Raw genomic sequence first — 23,149 nt, 5'->3', positions numbered from 1 at the left:
CTTCAGGATTGCCTTATCAGGACTACCCTGGCTTCACTTTGTATGCTGCTCCTCTTTCATCTGACCCTCCTCAATCAATTCAGATATTAGTCCTGAACCACTTTCCCATCTCCATCAATTACAAATTGCAAAAGCATAAGGAGGGGTTCATTGAAATGTGTTCTCTACTATGCTGTGTATACTGTTGCTGCTCATTTAGTGTTCAACAGTAGTATCTTATCTGAATAAAATTAAATACACATGATTAAGAGATGAGTATTTTAACTCTGCCTCAGTTTTAGCATTAGTGCATATAGATGATGTTGTAAAATCCAGTGTTTATGTTGTGATAGGGTAACATATTATGGCAGATCTCAGGCACTAGGATACAGTCTTTTTCCATTGTTGCTTTAAGATTTTCATTAAGATTGATATTCCAATGCTATTTCTTAAACCTTTTTAGTTTGCTGTGTTGCCGTGCGAAACTGTTTGGAATGTCGACAGAGACAGAGAGAAAGGGTAAATAAATCTTCACTAATCAGCAGTAAAACTCAGGAGACTCTTCAGGGTATAAGTGCAACTACTACCGCTAAGGTAAACTATTAAAATAATAGATACCATTGCATAAAATGAATGAATTGGAAATAATGACAATGTGTCATATAGTATTTTAAACCAGTTATGATGATTTGTCACTTTGGTAAAACAGAAGTTACTCTCTTCTATAAATCCAGAGGGGGCAGTCTTTACAACAGAAAAGCACTTCTTCTTGGTTAGGAGACAAAAGCTTCTGATTTTCCCAGGGAAAAGTTCTGCTTAGTCTTCTTACCATGGCTGTTCTGAACTATTATATGGGCCTAGTTATTTTTTCCTTGGAGTCTGTAAGCAGGGTATTAGTGGAGATGATAAAGTGGCAGAGAAAGTTAAAGATCATATATGAAGTTTTCTTATTAAGTTAAAATCTTCAGGTGGATGCCACTGTTCTTTGTAGTCTCTACTTGTATTGGTGAGAAATTTGTGTTTATACAGTGGTACCTCGGGTTGAGTACCCAATCCGTTCCAGGGTGCCGTTCGCACCCCGAAAATTACTCAACCTGAGCGGTGATAGCGCACGTGCGTGAAGCGCCGATAGAGTGCTTCTGTGCACGCGCGAAGCACGTAGAATGCTTCTGATAGCGTAAACACTTCCGGGTCCCCCGAGTACACAACCTGTAAGTACGCAACCCACAGCATACTCAACCTGAGGTATGACTGTACAAAGCAGGTGAATCACTTAGATAGTGGAGCTTTGAGAAGTGTACCTGGTATGTAAGTGAGACACTTTAAAGGTTTTTTTGACATTAAAGGTCCCTTTCTGTGTTTTAGAGAACTTCTAGTTACAGGTAGGTAGCCGTGTTGGTCTGACGTAGTCGAAACAAACAAACAAACAAAAAATCATTCCAGTAGCACCTTGGAGACCAACTAAGTTTGTCATTGGTATGAGCTTTCGTGTGCATGCACTAAGTTTGTAATGCATGCACACGAAAGCTCACACCAATGACAAACTTAGTTGGTCTCTAAGGTGCTACTGGAAGGAATTTTTTTATTTTGTTTAGAGACTTTCATAAAGCTTACAATACCATATTTTATCTATGAAACAAGATGATACATACAAAGACACACACACATAGGAACAGCTGAGTATTTTGAGCCTGAATCTTTCTGAAACTATATAACTATTGTGTGTTTAGACTCCACTGGAAAATGTTCCTGGTAACCTATCACCTATTAAAGATCCCGATAGACTTCTTCAAGATGTAGATATTAATCGTCTTCGAGCAGTTGTATTTCGTGATGTGGTGAGTACTATCATTGGCAGCTTTTCTTAAAGGATTTCTTGCCTGTGTAATGTCCATGGGAGAGAAACAAGGGTACTTGTAAATCTACGCTATGCATCCTTTTTTCTTAAAATAGTAATTATGCATGTATATGTGAAACATCTTTCTTTCATAAATTATTTTTATACTGGGAGCTGTTCTCTAATCCCCTAAGTAAAGATGACTTCATCCACTTTTTGAAATTTAACATCCTTGGTGACTTTATCAGATTTAGCAAGATCAAGAACCTTGCATGGACAGGTTATTTTTGGAATTGTAAGAGACTCTTTTATCTTCAAACAGTACTTTATTCAGTAAACGGTATTCCCTTGAATTGTTAAACTATACCATAGAGCTTATTTAAAGTTTAAAAGTTTAAAGTTGTACCTTGAAAATTTAAGGCTTAAAATTACATATTGAGGATGGGAAAAGGTTCAGAGGAAAATAGTTGGGAAAGTTTTTTTTTTTTTTTGCAGACGGGGGCTCACTACTTTGATGCAGCTCCATTCTCTTTTTAATTTGCTGCTACAAGCAGTGGCGGAGCTCCTCTTGGTGGCCATCATGACGTAGTGTTGTTCTGAGGGGATATTGTTGAAGGAAAAAATGGTGGCAAGCAGCTTCTGAGATGGGCTCAGCTGCCATTTGCCTAAACCCTCACTGGTAACTGATAAGCCAGTGAATTGCCCACTCCCAGTTTCCAAAACAACTCTTCCAAATTTGCAGCTTGTGAATTGGGGTCATTTTTAATCAGGCCTGAAACAAAACCTCCATTAGAAACTACTGTAGAAACCACATTTATGTATACACGCTTCCTGCTGAGATGTGTATGTGTTTTTATTTCTTTATTATGAATGCCTGTTGGTATACAGTATATCTTTACCGTGTTTCTCCAAAAATAAGACACCGTCTTATATTTATTTTTCCTTAAAACAACAACACGGTGGCTTATTTTCAGGGGATGGCTTATTTTATTATTAAGTATGGTACAGTTTAACCTACAAGGTTAAACTGCCTATCACTATGGCTTATTTTCGGGGTATGGCTTATTTTCGCGGTCTGGCCTATTTTCGGGGTATGTCTTATTTTCGGAGAAACACGCATATCCAGTCACAAATTCCCAGTGAGTTGAAAATGTGAAATCGTCCTTAGGCAATTATAGTTCTTTGTAAGGGAAACAGCTCATGGGGGCTGAGCACTGTTGCTCCACCCCTTTTTTGAGATAGGGTCACCCCCATGTCCCCCCAAATCAGGATGGAGTAGAGTGAATGCAGAACCAAGCGTGGCACTGCTTCAATAGACTCCTCCTCCTCCTCCTCCCATGGAGGGGAAGGAGAGTTGAAGCAGCCTCATGGCAGTGGCAGGAGAAGTAAGAGCCACCGGCCACTGAAGTCATGTTGCCACTGAATTCAGTTCTGCTCCTGGCTCTTCCCAACATCCTGAGATTGTATCAGGCCCCCAATTTCCCTTGCAAGCTTCTGGTTCTTTGGCAGTGCAGTTTTCAGTCTAGAAACATTGGTTAAGTGTAACATGTTGAGTATTTTTATCATGTATTTTAATTGTATTCTATGATTTTTCTGCAGGATGATAGCAAGCAGGCTCAGTTTTTAGCTTTGGCTGTTGTTTACTTCATTTCTGTGTTGATGGTCTCCAAGTATCGGGACATACTCGAACCTCAACGAGAAACTGCAAGGTCTGGAATCCAGGCAGGTAGAAATATCAGGCAGGAAATAAATTCACCAACAAGTACAGGTACCACTGTTTTTCTGTTTATGTTGCATAATTTTTTAGACAATGGATACTTGACTATAGAAAAGAAAAGTTCAAATGATACCTATTAACCATATCCAGTTTCTGACTGGTCTTGTTTCCTTTAAGTTGTTTTTGGAATATTTCTGCTTTCTCGGTCCGGTCTGGTTTGTCATTCCTAGCATTGGTTGGCCATTGTCTTGGACTAGAGGAGACAGGCTGTCAAAAGTTCTGTTATCTTCCGATATGGTACCTCTCTGTAGTATACATGTAATCAATTGCTCCTCTGCAATGGAGCCAGAGACAAATATTATTTTAAATGTTAATTTAATTTATATTCAACTTGTCATGTGGTTTTAATTAAGCTCACAAGTGATGTGCTTTTTCTCAGTTCCCTCCTCACTTGGTGCCACACTAGTGGCTGGTATTTTTGCATGAAGGCACCATAGCTCAGCAGTGCAGAAGATTAATTCCTGGCTCACCACTCCAAAAAAGAAAAGGATAGTGTAGCAGGCTATGGGAAGGATCCCTGCCTAAAACCAGGAGAGTTTCTGCCTGTTCGGCTAGACAATACTGGACTGGGTAGACAGATAATCCCACCTGGTATAAGGCATTTTACGTGCACTGATGATTAATGTGAGACTTACCCATCCCTTTTTACCAGTGATGGAAAATTGGAGTGCACCAGTGCATTTATGTTGAATGGATTTTGAAAGGAAGACCAACATTTGATGGCAGTGGTGTCCAACTTTGCATAGCAAAGTCCTTAGTTTTATTTCAGTACCAGCTCAAAAAAGCTTTTAAAGAAGTGAAGTATCTTCATGGTCCTACGTCTTTCTGTGGTAGTCTGTGTCCTATAAGATGAGATTGAGTCAAACCATCCTAGGAGTGACTTTCAGTTTTTTGGAGGAGAAACAGTGTGTATGTATCTATATCTACATAGCTATCTACAGTTCCTACCATCTATCATCTATTAACTACGTATAAGATTTACTTTAACTTTTATTTGTTTACTTTTATGCATTCATTTTTCAGTTTTGTATAACTTCAAAAGAGAATCCTCTTCAGAGTGCATATCTTGCAAAATATTCAGTATACTGAAAACAGCTTCTATATGTCATAAAATGTTTTTTAATTAATATTTTTTTAAAGTAAGGCCAATACAGGTGCATACTTAGTTTCTCTGTGGTCTAAAATGCTTCTTAAAAGTTATTTATTGCTTCGGCCACTCCTGGGAATCCTGCTTTTTATGATTGAGTAGACGAGCCTAGGAAATCTTATATCTAATAGTTAGCTTTTATTCCTGTTTAGCTCCTTGGGTATTTTCAGTTCCTTATTTTAACACATTTATTTTGCACAGACAAAATTAGTAGTTAATGTGGTTATCAATTTGCCAAGTTAAACTAATGCTTCAGCATATTTTTATCAGTTGAAGAAGCTGTCAGGAGTTTTTGATTGAGATTGTTTCTGCATCACATACCATATTAATCTGAGAACCATGGACCATATTCAGTTACTCAGTTCCATAAGCAGAACCCAGAGCAAGACCTTCCACTAGTTCAGCAGAGCCTTCTTCTCTTTCCTACTCCCGCATGCCCTCTGTGCCTCCCCAAATTTGCTTTGCAGTGTTGGGAGAACCCCCCCAGCAGAACACACAGGGAAATTGTTCCATAGGGCAAGCAGAAATGCTTGTGCTGATGGAGTGATCTCCTTAGCACTACATTGAATCCCACCCCATGTTTTTTAAGTTCCACTGCATTGGTTCATGGTTGTGCCATATGTATCAATATGCTTTCTTCTTCCAAATGAAAGTTGTTTAGAACTCAGTATTAAACACATGCACACACGCACACACAAATATAAACCTGTTCCTATATATTTATTTTCAGGTGTATTTTTTTCCTTACTAATCTTTGATACTGTTTATATCATGAAGACCTTGCATCTTACAGTAAAATTAGTAACTGATATTCATATAAAACCCACTTTTTATTGTTAACTTTATTCAAAGCAAACCCATGTTATTAACTGTTATAGGTTAGTTTACTGGGTACTCTAAAATATTCCTGCATTAACGTATTTTGCTAAAAACATGTTCTTAAGTCTACACCCTAATTTTAGGGTTCTTCCCAGTTTCTAGAAATATTCTAATAGTTTGAGTAAATTTATTTGATTAAATCTACATAAATTTATTTCTTACTAAAAGATTATTGGGGGGGTATGGTTCACTTGTGTTTGATGACACACACATGTTGTAGGAGGCACCATTCTAGAAAATATATTCCCTCATTTGTGAGGAAGAAGAAAGAATGCCTAAAATGGTGCCATGCCACCTACTGTGTTTGTATTTGAAACGTGTATTTTGAAAAATCCAAACACTTTAATTTATTATGATATTTTTATTGATTGATCTGACCAATTAATCAACTAAATAATGTGGCCATGCTGATTTTGTGTTTATATTTTGTGTGTTTCCCCATTTGTGTATTATGCCATGATGCTGGAGTAGGAAACTGCTGGTTTTACTATTCCGGCCATGCCTGTCTTGCCTATGTATACCTGTCTTTTCCATAAATGTTGTTTTTATGATGCGTTACTTAAAGGTATGTTCTGTTCCTATCTCTTGATTTCTCTCTGAGAAACACATTGTTAGTGCCATGTTTGCATGTTTCAGTGAGATAGGACTTGTGTCATGGATCCACAGTGGACCAAGCCACAGGCGATAAGCAGCTGGCTCACAATTGACTCCATGATTTTCTCCACAGTTGTGGTCATACCATCTATCCCACACCCAAGTTTGAACCATGGATTCCTTGCCAAGTTAATTCCTGAGCAGAGCTTTACCCACTCATTTTACAAAGGTAATATTAACACAACCTCCTAACTTGTTTGGGTGTACTTGTTTCATTTCATGTAATTCAAAATCTAACTATAACATAGCTGTTTGATAAATAAGAATATACTTTTGGGTTACACAAAGATAAAATTTTCTGCAAGGATACAATCAAAATTCCTCTGCCCAGCTATGGCTAGATTTTGAGGTACCTTGTTAATGGAGAGAGTTGCTGTAGATGATAAAAGTATAATTCTGTACATTGATATATACAAGGCACAAGGTATTTTCATTAAATTCCTTCCTTTTCCTTTGAAAAATAATACGAAAAAAAAGATAAAGCAGATATCTAACACCATATTCTTGAAGTAGTATGTTTTAATATTGTTTAGCTGTGTTTATTTCAGTCTTTAATATAGACATTTTTATTTTGGATTATAGCATCCAGTTGTTTTAATCCCAATGAGGAGGACTATGCGACCGGAGAGAGCAGTAAGAGCTAAACTTCTGATATCACCAGGGGGAGCAGTCACAAACAAACAAACAAACAAACAAATGCACACACACACCATCTTGCTCTCTTACACTAGGAAAGGACATTATTCACAGCTTTCTTCTTCTGTATATCACACTATATTTAGCTTCTACCACCTGATCAGGCAGCATGGTGTACCTATGTAACAGTACAGTTCTCCCCTTTGAACATGTACAATGCTTAGTGCATTTTAGTTATTATTATTATTATTATTAAATTGTATATCACCCTTCATCCAAAGATCGCGGGGGTGGTTGATAACAAAAAAATGAGAACACAAAATAATGCTAAAACAAAAACAAACCATAAGCTCTGCAATATACCAGGGAGGCAAGTGGACTCCAGGAAGTGGGAGAGGGTACCCAGGGGCAATTGTTTCAACAGCCTGAGCCATTCTAATATTACAGAGTTTGGCCAGGGCTTTGACAGGAGAACCAGTTCTATCAGTCTGAAAATCCCCCAAAGCTGTCTGGAAACTCACGGGATCTATTAGCTTCTGAGGGTGGAGCATTTTAATAGGGTCCCTGCAGCTGCAGAGGGGGGAAAGGTGCTGAAAGCCTAAATCTCAACAGGATGTGTTCTGACCATGACAAGAGAAAAGGCCTGCAAGGCAGAGAGCAGGTACTCCAAGACTCACAGCAAAGATGGTTTACTTTTTTAATTTAAGAGACTCTCTGCAGTCAACTGAAAAGCCCCAGTTTAAACCATTCAAGAAGCTAAACTCAGAAAATAAACAGAGAGAAAAAGATGACAAATTAATACAATAAATTATTATTCCTGCAAAGGCTTATATTGACTCTGTATCAGACATGATAACAGAAAGGGCCAAAGACTAAGATGAGATGAGATGAAGTTGACCCACAAGCTAGGAAGCAGCAGCAGCTCTCTGCACCTATGCAAGAGATAGAAATACTCATTCATAGAGGGAAATCAGGCTGCAAAACAGCCTGGGGGGGGGGGAAAGGAAAGGGAGAGGTGTTTAGGTAAGAACTTTTGTGTGATAGACTCTTCTAGACAGAAGCTTTACTGACAAAGGTGTTTAGCATGGGAATGCTTCGACACAATTAGTTGTTGCAGACTATCTAGACCAGGGGTCCCCAGACTTACCCGCCTTTGGGCCGGTGCTCACCGCGCCGGTCGCGCGGCGGGCCGGAGGGCAGGGGAGTGCACGCCCGTGCACATGCGCACACACATTTACTGGCGTGGTGGCGCACTTCCAGGCCGGAAAAATCGCCAAAAAATTGTTTGTGCGCATGCGTATGGGCCTCCCCAACCCGGAAGTGCACCTCCCCCGACCCGGAAGTGCACCGGAAATGACCTCTTCTGGGTCGGGAGAGGCCTATACGCATGCGCAGAAACGTAAGAGCGGGCGGCGGCAGCGGGCAGCGGGGGTCGCCGCGGGCCGGATTGGGAGGCCAATTGGACCGCATCTGGCCCGCGGACCGTAGTCTGGGGACCCCTGATCTAGACTGTCAATAGCTCTGATCAGTCTGTTTTAAGAGATCCTTCAACCAACTAAAGACCCAGTCTCACTTAAAATCAGAGAAGATATTGTTCAAGGGAAAGTGTTCCTGTCTTTAAGGTTTAACATTCTATCTAGAAGGTTTTGGAGGTCCTGCAAGTAGGCCAAGTCCAGTCACAGAAAGTACTGTTCACTTTTTAAAAATTGGATACCATTTCAGGAACTTCTAGAACCTTGTGCTTTTATTTTAAAAAGAATTGGCCAATAGGTTACATTTCAGGTCATTAATTCATTTTGGTAGACTAGCGTATGGATCGTCTACAATTATTAAGATGATAGTGTTTCAATTAGATCCCAGCAGGCAAATATTGCCATAGATATGTGAGGCACTCTAGATTGAGAGCATGCTACTCTGATAGCTATGTGAAATTGCAGTGCCTGAGAAATGGTGTAGCTCAGTGCTAAATCAAATATTTTACATGCAGAAGGACATAGCTTCAATCCCTTAATCCCTTTATCCTTTCAGATAAAGGGGGCTCAGGTAGCTGGGAAAGACATAAATCAGAGACATTAGAGAGTGGTTGATGGACAGAATACAAAGATATTGGCAGACCAGTAGTTTGATCTGCTGTAAAGCAGTTCCTTAATTTAATAAATTTGTTTCTCTTCCCTATAATCAGTTTTGGATATTGACAAATAAGGTTTTCCAGCAAAAAGTCTACAAGTGGGGTGTGTGAAGGACCCTAATCTGGTGGGATCACAATTAAAACATTTGCAAATCACCATCTTGTGTATGATTTAGAGGACCTAGATAGAAAGTATTTTCATTTTTCCATAGCAGTGTGTGTGCAGAAAATTCCATGTGTGTGGTTAGGAAAAAAGATAGTGAAAAATAACTGTTCCAAGAGGCCATCCAATAGAATGTCTGCTGGTCTTTCAAATATTTGGGGCTGTAAACACTGAAGTGAGCACCTTGAATTGGGTTCAGAAACATGCATGCAACTGTTTTAGAACAGGAGTTATAAGAGTTCTAAAGGCAACTCCAGCCAGTTCCTTTTGAACCAGTTTATGAGTCATTTTCAAGAATAGCCCCACATAGAGCGCATTGCAATAATCCAATCTGGAAGCTACCAGAGCATGGAGTACTGTGGCCAAATCATCTCTGTCCAAAGGGTGGCGTAACTGACAGTAGTCTGAAGTGCCTCTGTAATGCTTTCCTCCTACCTCTGCAGATAAGAATGACCCCACTAAATGAAAACTTCAGAAGTGAAGGTATGATCATTCTGACCTAGAAGACCATAGCAGTTGTTGGAAATTAACTATCTTTAGTTAAAGACCCATGACACTGGATATTCTTTCTCTGATCCTGAATACATTTCAATAATTATTGAAGAAATAAAAAAATAGGGCTTGCAAAAAGCTCTGTACAACACTTCCCAAGCTCATCACAATCACCTGGTTTGTTGAGTGTTTCGGAAACACTGCACAAAGGACTTTGCAACCACTATTATTCGGCAAAGCACTGCCCCATATGTAATGTGAAATGTAGGCCAAGTGAGTGTGACTTGCCTGAAACAGGTCTGTGGGCCAAATGGAGGTTCAGATTTGCCCTTGGACCAGATATTAAATAACAATCTGATGAATTCACCTACCTTCCTAGGATACAAAAACAAGAATACGATTAACAGAAGGAATGTTTCCAAATTGACACCATCTATTTACAATATCCCAGGTATGGTTAAGAGATTCTTTGGAGACCAGGGTTGCAGTACTTCATCCAAATGAAACAATAAAGTTTTGGATCTAAATTAGCTAATGCAGTGTTTCAGAAAGTTGGATGCCCCCATTATTAAAAATTGTGGGACTTGGTAGACCACTTAAGTTTTTGCTTTGCTTTGTTTTCTGTTGAACAAATACAGGCCCATCTTAACATCCAGCGCCGTGGTGCAAAGGTCCCTCCGGCGCCCCTCCCTTCCCAAAATTTAGCCTGGGACAGAGGGCGCCATTGGGGAGGGAGGGAAATGAAGACAAAAGCCGCCGCCGCGGGGGCAGGAAGATGGCGGTTGGGATGAGGAGGAGGAGGCGGCAGCAGCAGCAAGCACAGGGCTGTGGGGAAAGACAGCAGGGCTCTTCGTGCAGGCGAGGCTGAGGGAAACGCCAGTGCTGTGTCCCTGGGAAGCTCCTCTCTCTGCTGCCGCTCTCCTCCGCAGCCGCTGCTTGGTGCCGGTTCACCTCCGCGCTCCCCATCCTCCGTCGTGAAGCGGCAGGGCGACCCCTGTGGGAGCTAGCTGGCTGCTGTGGAAGGCTGGAGAAGCGCTCCGGCCACCAATTGCGGTGCTGACCAGCCAGAGAGGGACGGGTGGAGGGAGGAAGGGATTGAGGGCTGATCACTGCGGGCCTGGCTCGTGGGCAGGCTGCCGCCCCTACTGAGCTGTGGCCCCCAGACCTCTTCCCTGGCGCCCTCCAGCACCCGGTGCCATGGTTCCCCGCGCCACTAGCCTCTATGGCTATGACGCCCCTGAACAAATACTTGGTTCACTTTTGGATTAGATATGAAGAAAAATACAATAACATGTACCTGCATCCTCATCAAAACTAGTGCCATATTATCAAAATCACAGGCCCTAGACTGAGAGCTGAGTTGAGATAATCTTGACAGTTCCACATTCTATCCATGTACCTTATGAATAGAGCATACCGACAGCTAGTGGTCCATGTAGAACAGTTTGAGGACATCTGACCTAATTGATTACTACTAAGTGTAAGCAGCTACATTAGATAATGAATTAAGTAGTGTGTAGAATCTTAGATTAGATGGCTGATCATGGATAATCAAAGTCAGTAAAGGCTGGTCTTGCTGCTTTGGGGAATTGTTCTTTCTTAAATGAGGGCAGCTTTCCATTACCCTTAATGGAGACAGCAGTTAGATCCCTTTTAAAAGCATTTGTATCAATAAATATCCCAGGTAGTGAACAAAAACTCAAGAATAAAACATGTCAAACCACCAACTATATTGCAAAATTAAGGATAAATCTCAAGCATAAAAAGTACCTAAACAGCAGCAAAAAAATTATACCATTGATTTGCAGCAGATTTGCTACATATTGGCATTGTTTTAACTCCCATGCTGTGATTTTATGATGTGCTTACTGTATAAGTGCAGATATTATTGGATGACTCATCATTTTTCAGCAGTGCTAATCTGACTTCTTGGCTGCTTTGGGGACAGAAATTATTTAGCAGCCTTGCTGGACATTGTATGCCTAGGAATTAATTTAGAAGATTTGACCCCATTGATCTTCATGGACTTCTTAGTGGCTTTCCACACGCTAGCCTGTCAACTTCTGCTACTTCTGCTGCAGTATTTGGTAGCAATATGAAGGACAGCACTTGTTAAAATCTTTTTTGATAGACCCTTACAAAAGTTGTTATTTTCATTGGCAGAAAAATGCTTTGCGTCTGGATTTCCTAACAATCAGTCACTGGCTACCACTGGATTAACCATTATTCTTGCATGGGTAAAAGCTAAGCATTCAGTCAATATGGTTTATTGTTGCTAAATTAGGAATTTGCACTGCTTCCAGAATGAGTCTCTGTGCTATTTAATTTCATTTTAACCTAGCTGAATGTAACTTTAATAGCCAATGTTCCACCTTCTACTACAACTTTAATTTTATTTACCTGAAAGTCCAATTGGACACACTGGAACTTTTTTCCAGAAAAAAATATGTTTAGGATTGGCTGCTGGAGTGCCAATGGTGGTCCTTCTGTGATGGTATGACCTTAACAGCAGAAGTGTGAGTCAGGCTATTTCCCTGTTCTAGTCATAAAACTAATAGTAATGTACTATCAAAACCCTCATTAAATGTTTGCCATTATCATTCTTCTATTGTTGTATTGTCATTGTGAATGTTCTGGTGAATTTGACGTTAATTTCACTTAGAACTTGTTTTTGTGTGTGATGATTGAAATAAACTCATCCTTGTAATCTTGCACTCCCATCTTTTGGTCAATGCTCATAACTCCTTAATAAGACGTATAAATTTTATAGAAGATTCTGAGGAAAGCTTTAATTGAAAATGTATTTTAAGTGACTAAACTATAAAAGTTTGAAATTGCTATGCAGTAGCTATTGCAACCTACTTTACTATTTTTGCGTGCTAAGGAATAGGGATGCGTATCTCACTACTCACCCCCAAAACAGTGATGCCTTGCATGCATTCCAGTTGAGGCTTGGAAAGCCTTAAACTTTATTTGATTTGAGTACTTAGAGCAGTTTAGGAGTGAGCTCATAAAGGAACCTTCACTGTTGCTTCTGCCTTTTCCTGCCCAAGGCCTTAATACTTGCTTTGGGGCAGAGGAAGGAGGAAGGCACTATTGTGTCCTACAACCGCATATTTTCCTACCAGACTGAACTACCTCTATTAGAGGTAAAGGTAAAGGTAAAGGGACCCCTGACCATTAGGTCCAGTCGTGACCGACTCTGGGGTTGCGCGCTCATCTCGCATTATTGGCCGAGGGAGCCGGCGTACAGCTTCCAGGTCATGTGGCCATCATGACAAAGCCGCTTCTGGCAAACCAGAGTAGCACATGGAAACGCCGTTTATCTTCCCGCTGTAGCGGTTCCTATTTATCTACTTGCATTTTGACGTGCTTTTGAACTGCTAGGTTGGCAGGAGCTGGGACCAAGCAACGGGAGCTCACCCTGTCACAGGGATTCGAACCGCTGACCTTCTGATCAGCAAGCCCTAGGCTCAGTGGTTTAACCCACAGTGCCACCTGGGTCCTACCTCTATTAGAAACATGCTACAAATATCATTTCCACCTGGGATAAAACTCTTGGAGGGACTTTTTATTCAGTAGGCTTAAGGAAAACCCTTCCAGGATCCTCTCCTTAACAGTAGTTCCAGCAGGAAAAGACAATCTTGTTGGGGCCTAGAGGATGCTTGCCACCTCATGCCAATGATTAAGATAATTTCTGGTCATTGGGATAGAGAAAATGGGAGACCGCTCATAGGATCAAGGTGAACATGGCCCTGCTTGAAGCAGTCTGGGATTAGGGCTGTGCTCATCTTAATTTGGGTTGCAAGCATTCAAGCTGGGATATGATCGTCTCTTCTGCTGGCATAGATTTCCCAGGGAGGCTAGATTGATGCTGGGGCACTTGTTGATAGGACAGGGGTCACGTCCTGAAGAGCAGGAACAGGGCAAGCTGGTAGTCTAGTCAAGTCTTCTATTGCAGTCCTACCCAATAGTCCAGTAATCCAGTTGAATCCAGTGGTCAATGCTGCTGGATCCCAACTAGAGCGGCAGGATGGATGAGAGCTTGTCATAGAAAGCTCACAGAAGCCAGTGCTGTCTAGGACTTAAGAAGAGCTGTCTGTTCTTTTGAGGGGCCATTGCCCTATTCTGTAATTGCTGGTTCCTATAGCAATGATGTGATGAGCGATGAATTGGACAGGTGTTATCTGGGCTTGAGGAGTCCGATAAGGCCACATTCTTTGGCCTGCATGGTCTGGGACTAGGGGAAATGGCTTTCCAGACTCTACCCCATCCGACTCTACCGCTGAGCCAGACCAAGGATTTTCTTTCATATAGAGAGATGGTTAGCTTCCAGCTTGGTAAGCTTTTATCCACCTTGTTGGATAAATCATTAAAATGATAGCCTCATATCAACTCTTTTGAATCAGAACCTTAGTCCATTGATCTCAATAATGCCCACACTGACTGGCAGGGTGTCTCCAGGGTTTCAAGCAGGCTCCCTCAACGCTACCTGCAGATGCCGGGTATTGAAAATGGTATCCTCTGCATGCAAAGCAGATGCTCTAGCACTGAGCCACAGCCCTTCCCCAAAAGGATGAGGTCATCTCAGAAACCAATTTACTTAACTAACTTCATTATTTTTTTGCTTTGGTGTAATAAATGAACTCTGCAATTACAGTGAAAAATGGTAGGAAAGAGGCATCTGGCACCCAACTGTTTTCTTCCAGACAAGGTTAAAATTACCAGGTTTAGCATTTCTCCTTCCTTTGTCTACTGCTATGTCTTAATGCTACAGTAGACTGATGAGGATTGTTGAAAGCTTGGACAGCAGGTTTATAAATTATAACCTAAACAGATGTAATTGGTTATCATTTTTGCTGCTGCCCCTCTTTAGTCTTCCTTCTACCGAAGTAGGTGTAAAAAGTCAACTTTGTGATAAAATTCAAAGATCAGAGGCACACGGTTTTATGAAACAGAGAAAATTGGTGTTTAATGCTGAAATCTTAACAGAAAGGGGGAAAAGGTTATTTTTGAAATAAAAAATATGGTTGCTCTGGCATCCTGAGGAAGGTGAGAGGAGTGCCTGTGTGTGTGCCTCTTCTGTTATGTGATTGTTTAGTCTGCTCAGGTGTTGCTTGTTAGCACTCATGCAGAGGCTCCAGTCTCTGTGGCAGCATACACCATTGCTTCACTACAATGGGATAAAGGCTTGGAAAGATGGAGTTGCTGTGTTCCATATCCTTTGACTTCTGAAGAAGATCAAAATTGGCCAGGGGGATGGGGGATGAGTGAATTTAAAAGGGTCAAAACATAGTAGCAAGTCTCTTTCTCCCTTTCCACAGCAGTTTTAGGCAGCTTGAAAAGTACACAGGTGAAATATCCCATGCAATTACCTTACCCATACTCTGTTGCCAGATATCTCCCCTTAAATCATTTTGAGAGTACTCTATTGGAGTTATGAAGGTTAGTTGCTTAATTGGTTGTACTTTCTTTGCTCCAATTTGCTTAATTTGAGTTCTCCCTCCCTCTCCCTTTCTTCTTTAGACTTTTTAATGTAAATATTTATTTATAGGCCTTTGCAACAATGTAGTGTTAATAATAGAGCAACTTTCTATAACCTTTTCCTAAGCTTTACTGGGGATTTCTGATCTTTTGAAAAATTGTCGACGTATAACAAGTGTTCAAATGAGATGTAGTACGGTGGTTAAAGAGTGTGATGTGAAACCCTTAATGTAAATTTCACTTCAGCAATGCACCTTCTAGTTGGTCATCAGCAAGCTGCTTTTTTCCTGACTACAGCATGAAGATGATAATAGTGGCCTACCCAGACACTACTAAATGACTAAAAAACAACAACAGGCCTGTTGCAAGGATTACTAAAATAATATATGTGCAGCTTTTTAAACTCACAGGGAAAGTACTATATAAATGCTGCTCCTGTTAATAAGTATGTATAGAGAGAGCCTTGCACAAAATTGTCATAAATAAAATGGTCAGCAGTTTAGAAATTAAATTATGGTAATAGTTATTATAAATAACAAATGTACATTGATGTTGTTTACATATTACAATAATGGGCTGTAAGTATTGCACTGAAGAATGGAACAACCTGGGTTCAACTACTCATTCGGCCACAAATCTTACTGGTTGACTTTAATCCAGGTAAAATATCTTAGCCTCACAGGGTTGTTGTGAGGATGAGGAGAAACACCATGTATGCCACACTGAGCTCTTTAGAGGAAGGGAGGATAGGAATGCAGTGCATGATGCTGAAATTTTAGTACTGAATATGTTTGTCAGTTTTGGGAAATAGGGCACTTTGATTATGTTTGATTTTAGGCATTCTTAAAACTAAATGTCACTGAAATCAAATAAGTAATATTTACATTTGTGATATTTAGTTCTTGGTTTACATATAATCCACTTAGCAAACTATTTGGTTCATAATTTAGACTGAAATCCTGTCCTCAGTTATGTAGCTCATATCTTTGATTTCCTTGTGCAACTGTGGGTAGGATGGTAGGAAGTCATTTGGAATGTTTTGTATTCTTGAATCAGGGCAGAGTCTATGTTTTTCACATAATTATGTAAAAAAAAAGTTTGTCTTTTACCATATGCTCAAAAAATGAAAATATAACAGTAGAGAATGATATTATTCCTAAGATCTGGAATTCCTGTTTCTGGAATGCTATAAATCATCATCATCATCATCAACACACACACACACACACACACACACACACACACACACACACACTTGGGAAATTGTTCAGTGTTTTCTTTTTGAAAAAGGAAGCAAGTACGCAGGTTGTAGCTGCCTGGACTCTGAATTTGTTTCATTTATTTAGAGGTCAGAATTGTGGGTGCCAGGTAGGTGGCCTATACTAAAACCCCATAACTACCTTCCTGCTCTCAGGTGTGGTGGAGGACAGTAACCTGTTGCTAGTGTAAAATGAAGAATTAACTCTTCAGCTTCTCTATGTAGGATTGTGGCACACCACCATGTCTTTTACCTGAGGCACCAAAATGTCTTAGGCTGGCTCTGGTGTTCAGTTTCGTAACAGGTTCATCACAGTGTGCCTCTTAGGTATGCCTCTACCAGCACACCTAGAGTTTTGTCCTCTATTGATAAAAGATTATTGATACAGGAATGCTAATTTTCAAGCTCAATTTTTTTAAAAAATAATTTTGTTTTGCAGAGACTCCTGCTGTATTTCCAGATAATATAAAAGAAAAAGAAACTCCGACGCCAGTTGAAGATATTCAGCTGGAAAGCTCCATTCCTCATACTGATTCTGGAATTGGAGAGGAGCAAATGCCCAGTATCTTGAACGGGACAGACTTAGAAACAAGCACAGGTCCTGATGCTATGAGTGAACTATTGTCTACTTTGTCTTCTGAGGTGAAGAAATCTCAGGAAAGTTTAACAGAAAGCCCCAGTGAAATTTTGAAACCTGCATCCTCAATATCAAGTATCAGCCAAAGCAAGGGCATCAATGTCAAGGAAATATTAAAAAGCCTGGTGGCAGCCCCTGTTGAAATTGCAGAATGTGGGCCTGATCCTATTCCGTACCCTGATCCTGCACTAAAGAGAGAAGCTCAGCCTATTCTCCCAATGCAGTATCACTCCTTTGACAGGTATATGGCATGATTGATTCACTTATTATGATATATTAATATTGGCACTTGAACGTATATATTGTCTGTGATATGTTGATAAAGACTGTGTGCAGTGAAAATACAGCTGGCTTACATCAATGTGCACTGCCTTACTATAAACAGCCCCTATTGGATTGAATTGTGTCTTTTAACAGCTAAGTCTAATTAGTAATCAATGAACATATCTACTTTATAAAGCTGTAACTTCCCTCAACATAAAACAAAACTTTTCATCCTGAAATACAGAAGTGAAAGAAAAGAGCATAGCTGCCAAGTTTTCCCTTTTCTCGTGAGTAAGCCTATTCAGCATAAGGGAATTTCCCTTGAAAAAAGGGAGAACTTGGCAGCTATGAAAGAGCCAAAAAAATACTAAGGACAAATTACCCAGTCTTCACAGTGTCAGCCACTTAATTTTTTCATAGTTGGCTTTGAGACCAGTTTGGATATGTATTTGCATCAGGCAGTCTTTCAATCAGAACCTTATTCACTGGACCCTTACCACTTCACATGCGTCTGTTGTTAACTGTTGTTGTGACAAGAAGGGGAGAGGGTGTAATTAAAACATGCATCTCCCAGAGTGGCTGGGGAAAAACAGTCATTTGGGTGGGGTACAAATAATAAAATTAGTAATATTATTTTCATTTATAAACTTAAGGAAGTATACAGGAAACATTTGTTAAAATAGTCGTAGTGCACTCAGAGAGAATTCATTATGCATGTTGATCTGTATTTGCTAATCATATGTTTTCTTTTTAAAGTTCATTGCTGTAGTTCTTACTGTGTATGGTATTGCCCAGTTCACACATCATGCTAAAGCATAGTAGGTAATGTCTAATGTGTTCCACCATCCCTTGTTCAACAAACCAGGACTGAGTGCATGGTTTCATAAACTTGTTTGAGTCCGTTAACCAGAAATAGAAAAAACCAGAGTGCCCCTAATTTGGTCATAATGGTAAACTGCAGTTTCCTCAAAACTGAAAGTGGAAGCTTTCAATCTCCACATGTGTGATAGAGGAAATAAAGTTTGCTCACTACAGTTAGTTCCTACAATGCTAAAAAATGGGGTTTGACATGACCATCTGTGTTGGTTTAATAAGAAATATGCTAAACTTATTTTTCCAAAACTATGAATGTAGCTACTGGCCACGGGCTTATTCAAGCCACTTTGATATCACTAGACAGTCTTAACAATCTCATTATTAGCATTCTAAACCTCTATCTCTGCAGGATTGTGGTGGTTCTTGCAAATTTTCAAATCACCGCAGGAATTTTTTTTTAGAGCATTAAAGTATCTAAATGCCAGGTTTTTTTCCTCCAGTTGTTTAGTTTAATAATAAATTGTAAAAAAAATGTTTAAATGTCCAAAATCACACAGAAATTAACTGCTCATAATCATACAGAAGTTACAACGAAAGGAATATGTTGAAGAAACAGAAGTGGTAGAATCTTAACAGTGCTGTCCTATGAAACATTATGAACATTATATTTCATTTTAAAGTACACAGAATTGGAAATGTAAAAGCAGAGAAACATGTTTCAGTGTATCTTACGGAATAGGTCTTCTGTGTAGTTAATGTATTCAGCAGTTCAAGTACTATCGAATGTAAATGATGAGGTGATATTGATGAAAGGAGGGATTGAGGTCTCGGGGGGCGCTGATGACGGATTGAACAGAAGCGCCCTTGCACTGCACGTAACTCAAGTCTGTCGTCTTCACTACTCAAAGCCATAATGGAAGGTGGCAGTCTGAAATGAGTTGCCACGGCAAAGAGTATTATTTTTGAAATGCTTTCACACAAATCACTAGGCCCTGCATACAACTTAGTTTCATGCTTTAATGTCATCAGGAGGCACAAATTGGTGTGTCTAATTGTTTGCCACCTGCCAGCAAAATGAGCTGCCAGCTAGCCAGACGGGTTTGATTGTCCGTCAGCCGTTCAATAGATTGAGAGTGACAACATCAAAAATTTCACTTCAAACTCTGAAGCTTTGAGCAGCTTTTCAGAGACCTCTTCCCCACAAGTGCTTCTGGACAACTGCATTTTTCAATCAGTTTCAATATATTGTTGCCTTCTGCGCTCATCTGTGTTAAGGTAGTTGTAATTACATTATGAGCTATATAAACAGATTTCTCTGGCCCTGGAGTCTGGACTCATCTTAAAATCACATCAAAATAATGTGTAGACCATATTTGTAGAAGCAGAAGTTGCTCTAGACTTACAACTGTTCTAGAGTAAACATAACGAATTCTCTTTTTATATTTTTCTCTACATTATTAACAAATATGCATACACTACATATTGTCAGTTACTATTTTTTTTAAAAAAAATTAGTGAGTTTACATACTTTTGCAAACCAAGAAATCTTTAATTAAAAATACGTTAAAAATAATCATTTTTTTTAAGTCTTCCACAGAGAAGAGGTCTGGTGTATTACTTAACATTGGCTATGTCTTGCTTGAAAGCATTCTGTTGTTAAAGTAATCTTAAAAAAAATACAGAGACTGCAGATGTAAAAATATACTTGTAGATCATGATCTAAAAGTATGCATACCAGTGTGTTGTTTTTTCCCCCCATAAACCCAGCACCAACAATTTCCAAACTGCTTTTTAAACTTCAATGAATTTAAGAAGCAGGTTGCCTAAAAGAGAACATAGCACCATTGAGCATGTGTTATTTGGAAGCAGTTTCCATTCCACCCATCTTTTCACTAAACCTCCAAAGTGTGTTTAAACTACAGGGACTTATTAACAGGAGAAGCAGGGGGAGAAACTGTTCATGGTGTGCATTTTAGTCTCTAGATTCTATAACTGCCTTTTTTCGGGGAGATGTTCATTCACAAATTAACTGGGAACTTCATATAACTTTCACACATCTAATGTAAAAGCTACCTGCATTCAGAGTACTTTAAAAATACACTAATTCTGAAAATATTTGTGTTTTATTCAAGGTTTTCATTGCTCAAAGTTCTAATTCTTTTGTTCTACATATATTCGTGATCACATATGTAATGAGTAAATATATGAACTGTTTGCCTTGACCATTTAGCAATAGCATTTTAAACTCTAAAGAATTCACTATCCTGCCTGAACATCTAAATAGGGTCTTTGGGTTGTGGCCTTTGTGTGTTCGGGCCCTTGAAAGTATCATTTGCTCTAAAAGTGTGCTTTTTGTGGTCTCTAAAAAAATTAAATGGCTCAGTTTAAATACTACTTCAAATCTTAAATTTCTCTTTGCTGTATTTTGATTGTTATTTCATACTTTGAAACTGAAACATGCACAGTAGGATGTTCTGTCTGTTGCACAAATTCTTGTATTTTATTTTTAGCTTTATGTTCTACTGCACAGTTGTCCTGAAACCTTTTATTTTTGTCACTGATTTATTTTTGCAGCAAATGTTTACTCTAATACAGATAATCTAGTTCTTTTATTAGCTAGTGAAAATGGATCATCACTTGTGTGTGTGTGTGTTGTGTGATATTGAATATATTAAGATCGATGATGTGTCCTTACAGGAAAAGGGGTTGAACCTGGAGTCAGAAATTGTAGCAACTTATACCAGGGACAGGCGACCTCTGCCCCAGGGTCTGAATGCAGCCCTCCAGAGTCCTCAATCTAGTCCATGGGACTTTCCCTAGGTTACATCCTCTTCATGGGCCACATATCTCATGCTCCATGGCCGCCTCAAATGCTTTTTCCTGGCTGGAGTTTCTTTAAACTTTGATAATGTCTCTTATTTGCTTAGTTGAAGGATAGATAGTTATGGATTTGGGTGGTTGGGTAGAGACCTCTGGCATTTGTGTGACTGGAATGTAACCTACTGTACGCATCCATTGCTCTAGCTACTTTTGCTTCTAGAAAGTTGCCACAAGAGAATGTATCCCTTAAGCTGAAAAGCATTCCCCACTCTTCCTCTATAACAGGGCGGTCCGACTTTCCATACCAAGTGGCCCGTGAGAGTACTTTGACATAGAACCTCCTGGCCACACACTGCATTGTGGGGCGAGGAGCATGGCCAAAATTTGAAGAACCCCTCCAGCCTTCACACTGTTTCCCCAAAGCTGGGGAAGCTCTAACGTGACTTTGGGAAGAAGGCTGGAGAAGTATAGGACCCTATCAGGGGACCTCAAAAGCCCAGTGTCTTGCTTACCAAGCTTTGTAAATGCGGTGTGAGGACTGGAGGGGGGAACCAAATATTGTTGAGGGTCGCCAAAAAAGGCCTTGGGGACTGCATGTGACACTCGGGCCGTGTGTTCGACTACTCTGTTCTAGAACATAAACATTAATTGGCCCTTTTCCACAAAGGGGATTGAGGGAGGTACAGTTATCACAGTAACCTTTTCTGATTTTGTATTTATTTCTTCCTCTGCAGGAGTGTTGTAGTGCCAGTGAAAAAACCTCCTCCTGGAAGCCTAGCTGTGACCACAGTTGGAACTGCCACAGCTGGAGGTGGAGTCCCACCCAGTAGTACACCTAATATATTTGCTGCTACAGGAGCTACACCAAAAAGTATGATTAATACAACAGGTATTGTCCTTAGATATTTTTGTGAATCTTGTCTTTTTCTTTCTGCTCGTTTTTGTTGGTATAATTCTGTTATCTTTTTTGTGTTTGAAGTACTTCTGTAGTAAGTGCCTCCAAGCATTCTCACTCTCTAACCCGGCTCAGGCACAAGATTATCCCCAGCTGAACCATTTTGATAAGCAAACATACTGCATTTTATATTGGATATGTCGGTTGCCTGCAAATTTCTCTAAGAAGCCTCAGAGTCCCTGACTTTTTATTGATTTAGTATAAGTCGTCTTATGCTTGAATCTACCTGAGTAGGCATATATATATATATATATATATATATATATATATATATATATATATATGAGTTAATTGCTGCCATTTCTCTCATTTCCCGTTTGAAATATTTACTGAAAATGTTGTTGTATGGGCTTTTCAGATGTTTAATAACATAATTGTTAATCAAGGGCCCTATACACATATTTCAATATAACTGTGGATGATTGCTTGCTCTATGCTAGCTGCATTTTTGGTAAATTATATCCTTTTCCTTCATGTCTTTTCATTTACCCTGTATGTATTATATGTCAGTTGCAAACATATGCCAACAATAATGTCCATAGTAATTTTAGCCTGTTCTAGGCAGCTTTTCTCAGTACATCCAGATGCTGCCCAGCTTATAATATTTCCTAGGGGGGTTTCTTTCAACCAGCGCATAGCACTGAACAATTTACTGCAGAGTGAAGATTTCAATTTAGTCATTTAGGATGCAGTTCTAGTCACACTTTCCTGGTAGCAAGTCATGTTGCTGTTGATTACAGCAGAATTTAAATTGCGTAAACATGCAAAGGACTGTACTATTTGAGACATTTTCTGTCCCCCAATTCCCCTTTTCTGCTTAATGTAGTTTTGTGTGATACTGAAAATGTTTTGTAGGTTTTGGTGCTTTTTTAAAGAGAAATCAGATTGTATTGCTGAGTTAGAGTAGTGAATTGTCATATGGGGATGACAGTAGTTTAGACCTGGATTTTTAATTTTAGTATTTAAATCATGATGAATATTTAAACAACAGGAATCGGTTGGGAAAATAGTATTTGAAGGTGAATATTTCTGAGCCCCCTTTCCCGTCATTTGGATTGTAGACTCTTGTAGATTAAGTTATCTTTACCAGCCCCTCCTCAGTACAATAATTTGATATTGAGTCCCCCTTCCCCCATGGCAGTCATTACATTGTTATGGGAGGAATTTGAAATATAAATATATAGCAATAAGTTAACCTTAGGTTGTGAAAGGGAATAGATTTA

General features: G+C 39.6%; 1 protein-coding gene across 3 annotated transcripts in view; it reads left to right on the top strand.

Moving 5' to 3' along the window:
* Positions 1-23,149, top strand: part of NBEA (neurobeachin) — a 365,422-nt gene that overhangs the window by 92,362 nt on the left and 249,911 nt on the right. For all 3 annotated transcript variants that reach the window (XM_088668226.1, XM_088668227.1, XM_035114662.3), the window contains 6 exons: positions 443-573; positions 1,710-1,817; positions 3,416-3,584; positions 6,347-6,442; positions 16,874-17,312; positions 21,706-21,860. In XM_088668226.1, coding sequence (XP_088524352.1) covers positions 443-573; positions 1,710-1,817; positions 3,416-3,584; positions 6,347-6,442; positions 16,874-17,312; positions 21,706-21,860 — 1,098 coding nt within the window. The remainder of the gene's footprint in view (positions 1-442; positions 574-1,709; positions 1,818-3,415; positions 3,585-6,346; positions 6,443-16,873; positions 17,313-21,705; positions 21,861-23,149) is intronic.

The sequence above is a fragment of the Zootoca vivipara genome, chromosome 4, assembly GCF_965207765.1.
Source record: "Zootoca vivipara chromosome 4, rZooViv2.hap1.1, whole genome shotgun sequence".
Lineage (NCBI taxonomy): Eukaryota > Metazoa > Chordata > Lepidosauria > Squamata > Lacertidae > Zootoca > Zootoca vivipara.
The sequence above is the reverse complement of the archived record's forward strand: the minus strand, read 5'-3'. Positions and strand labels throughout refer to the sequence as shown.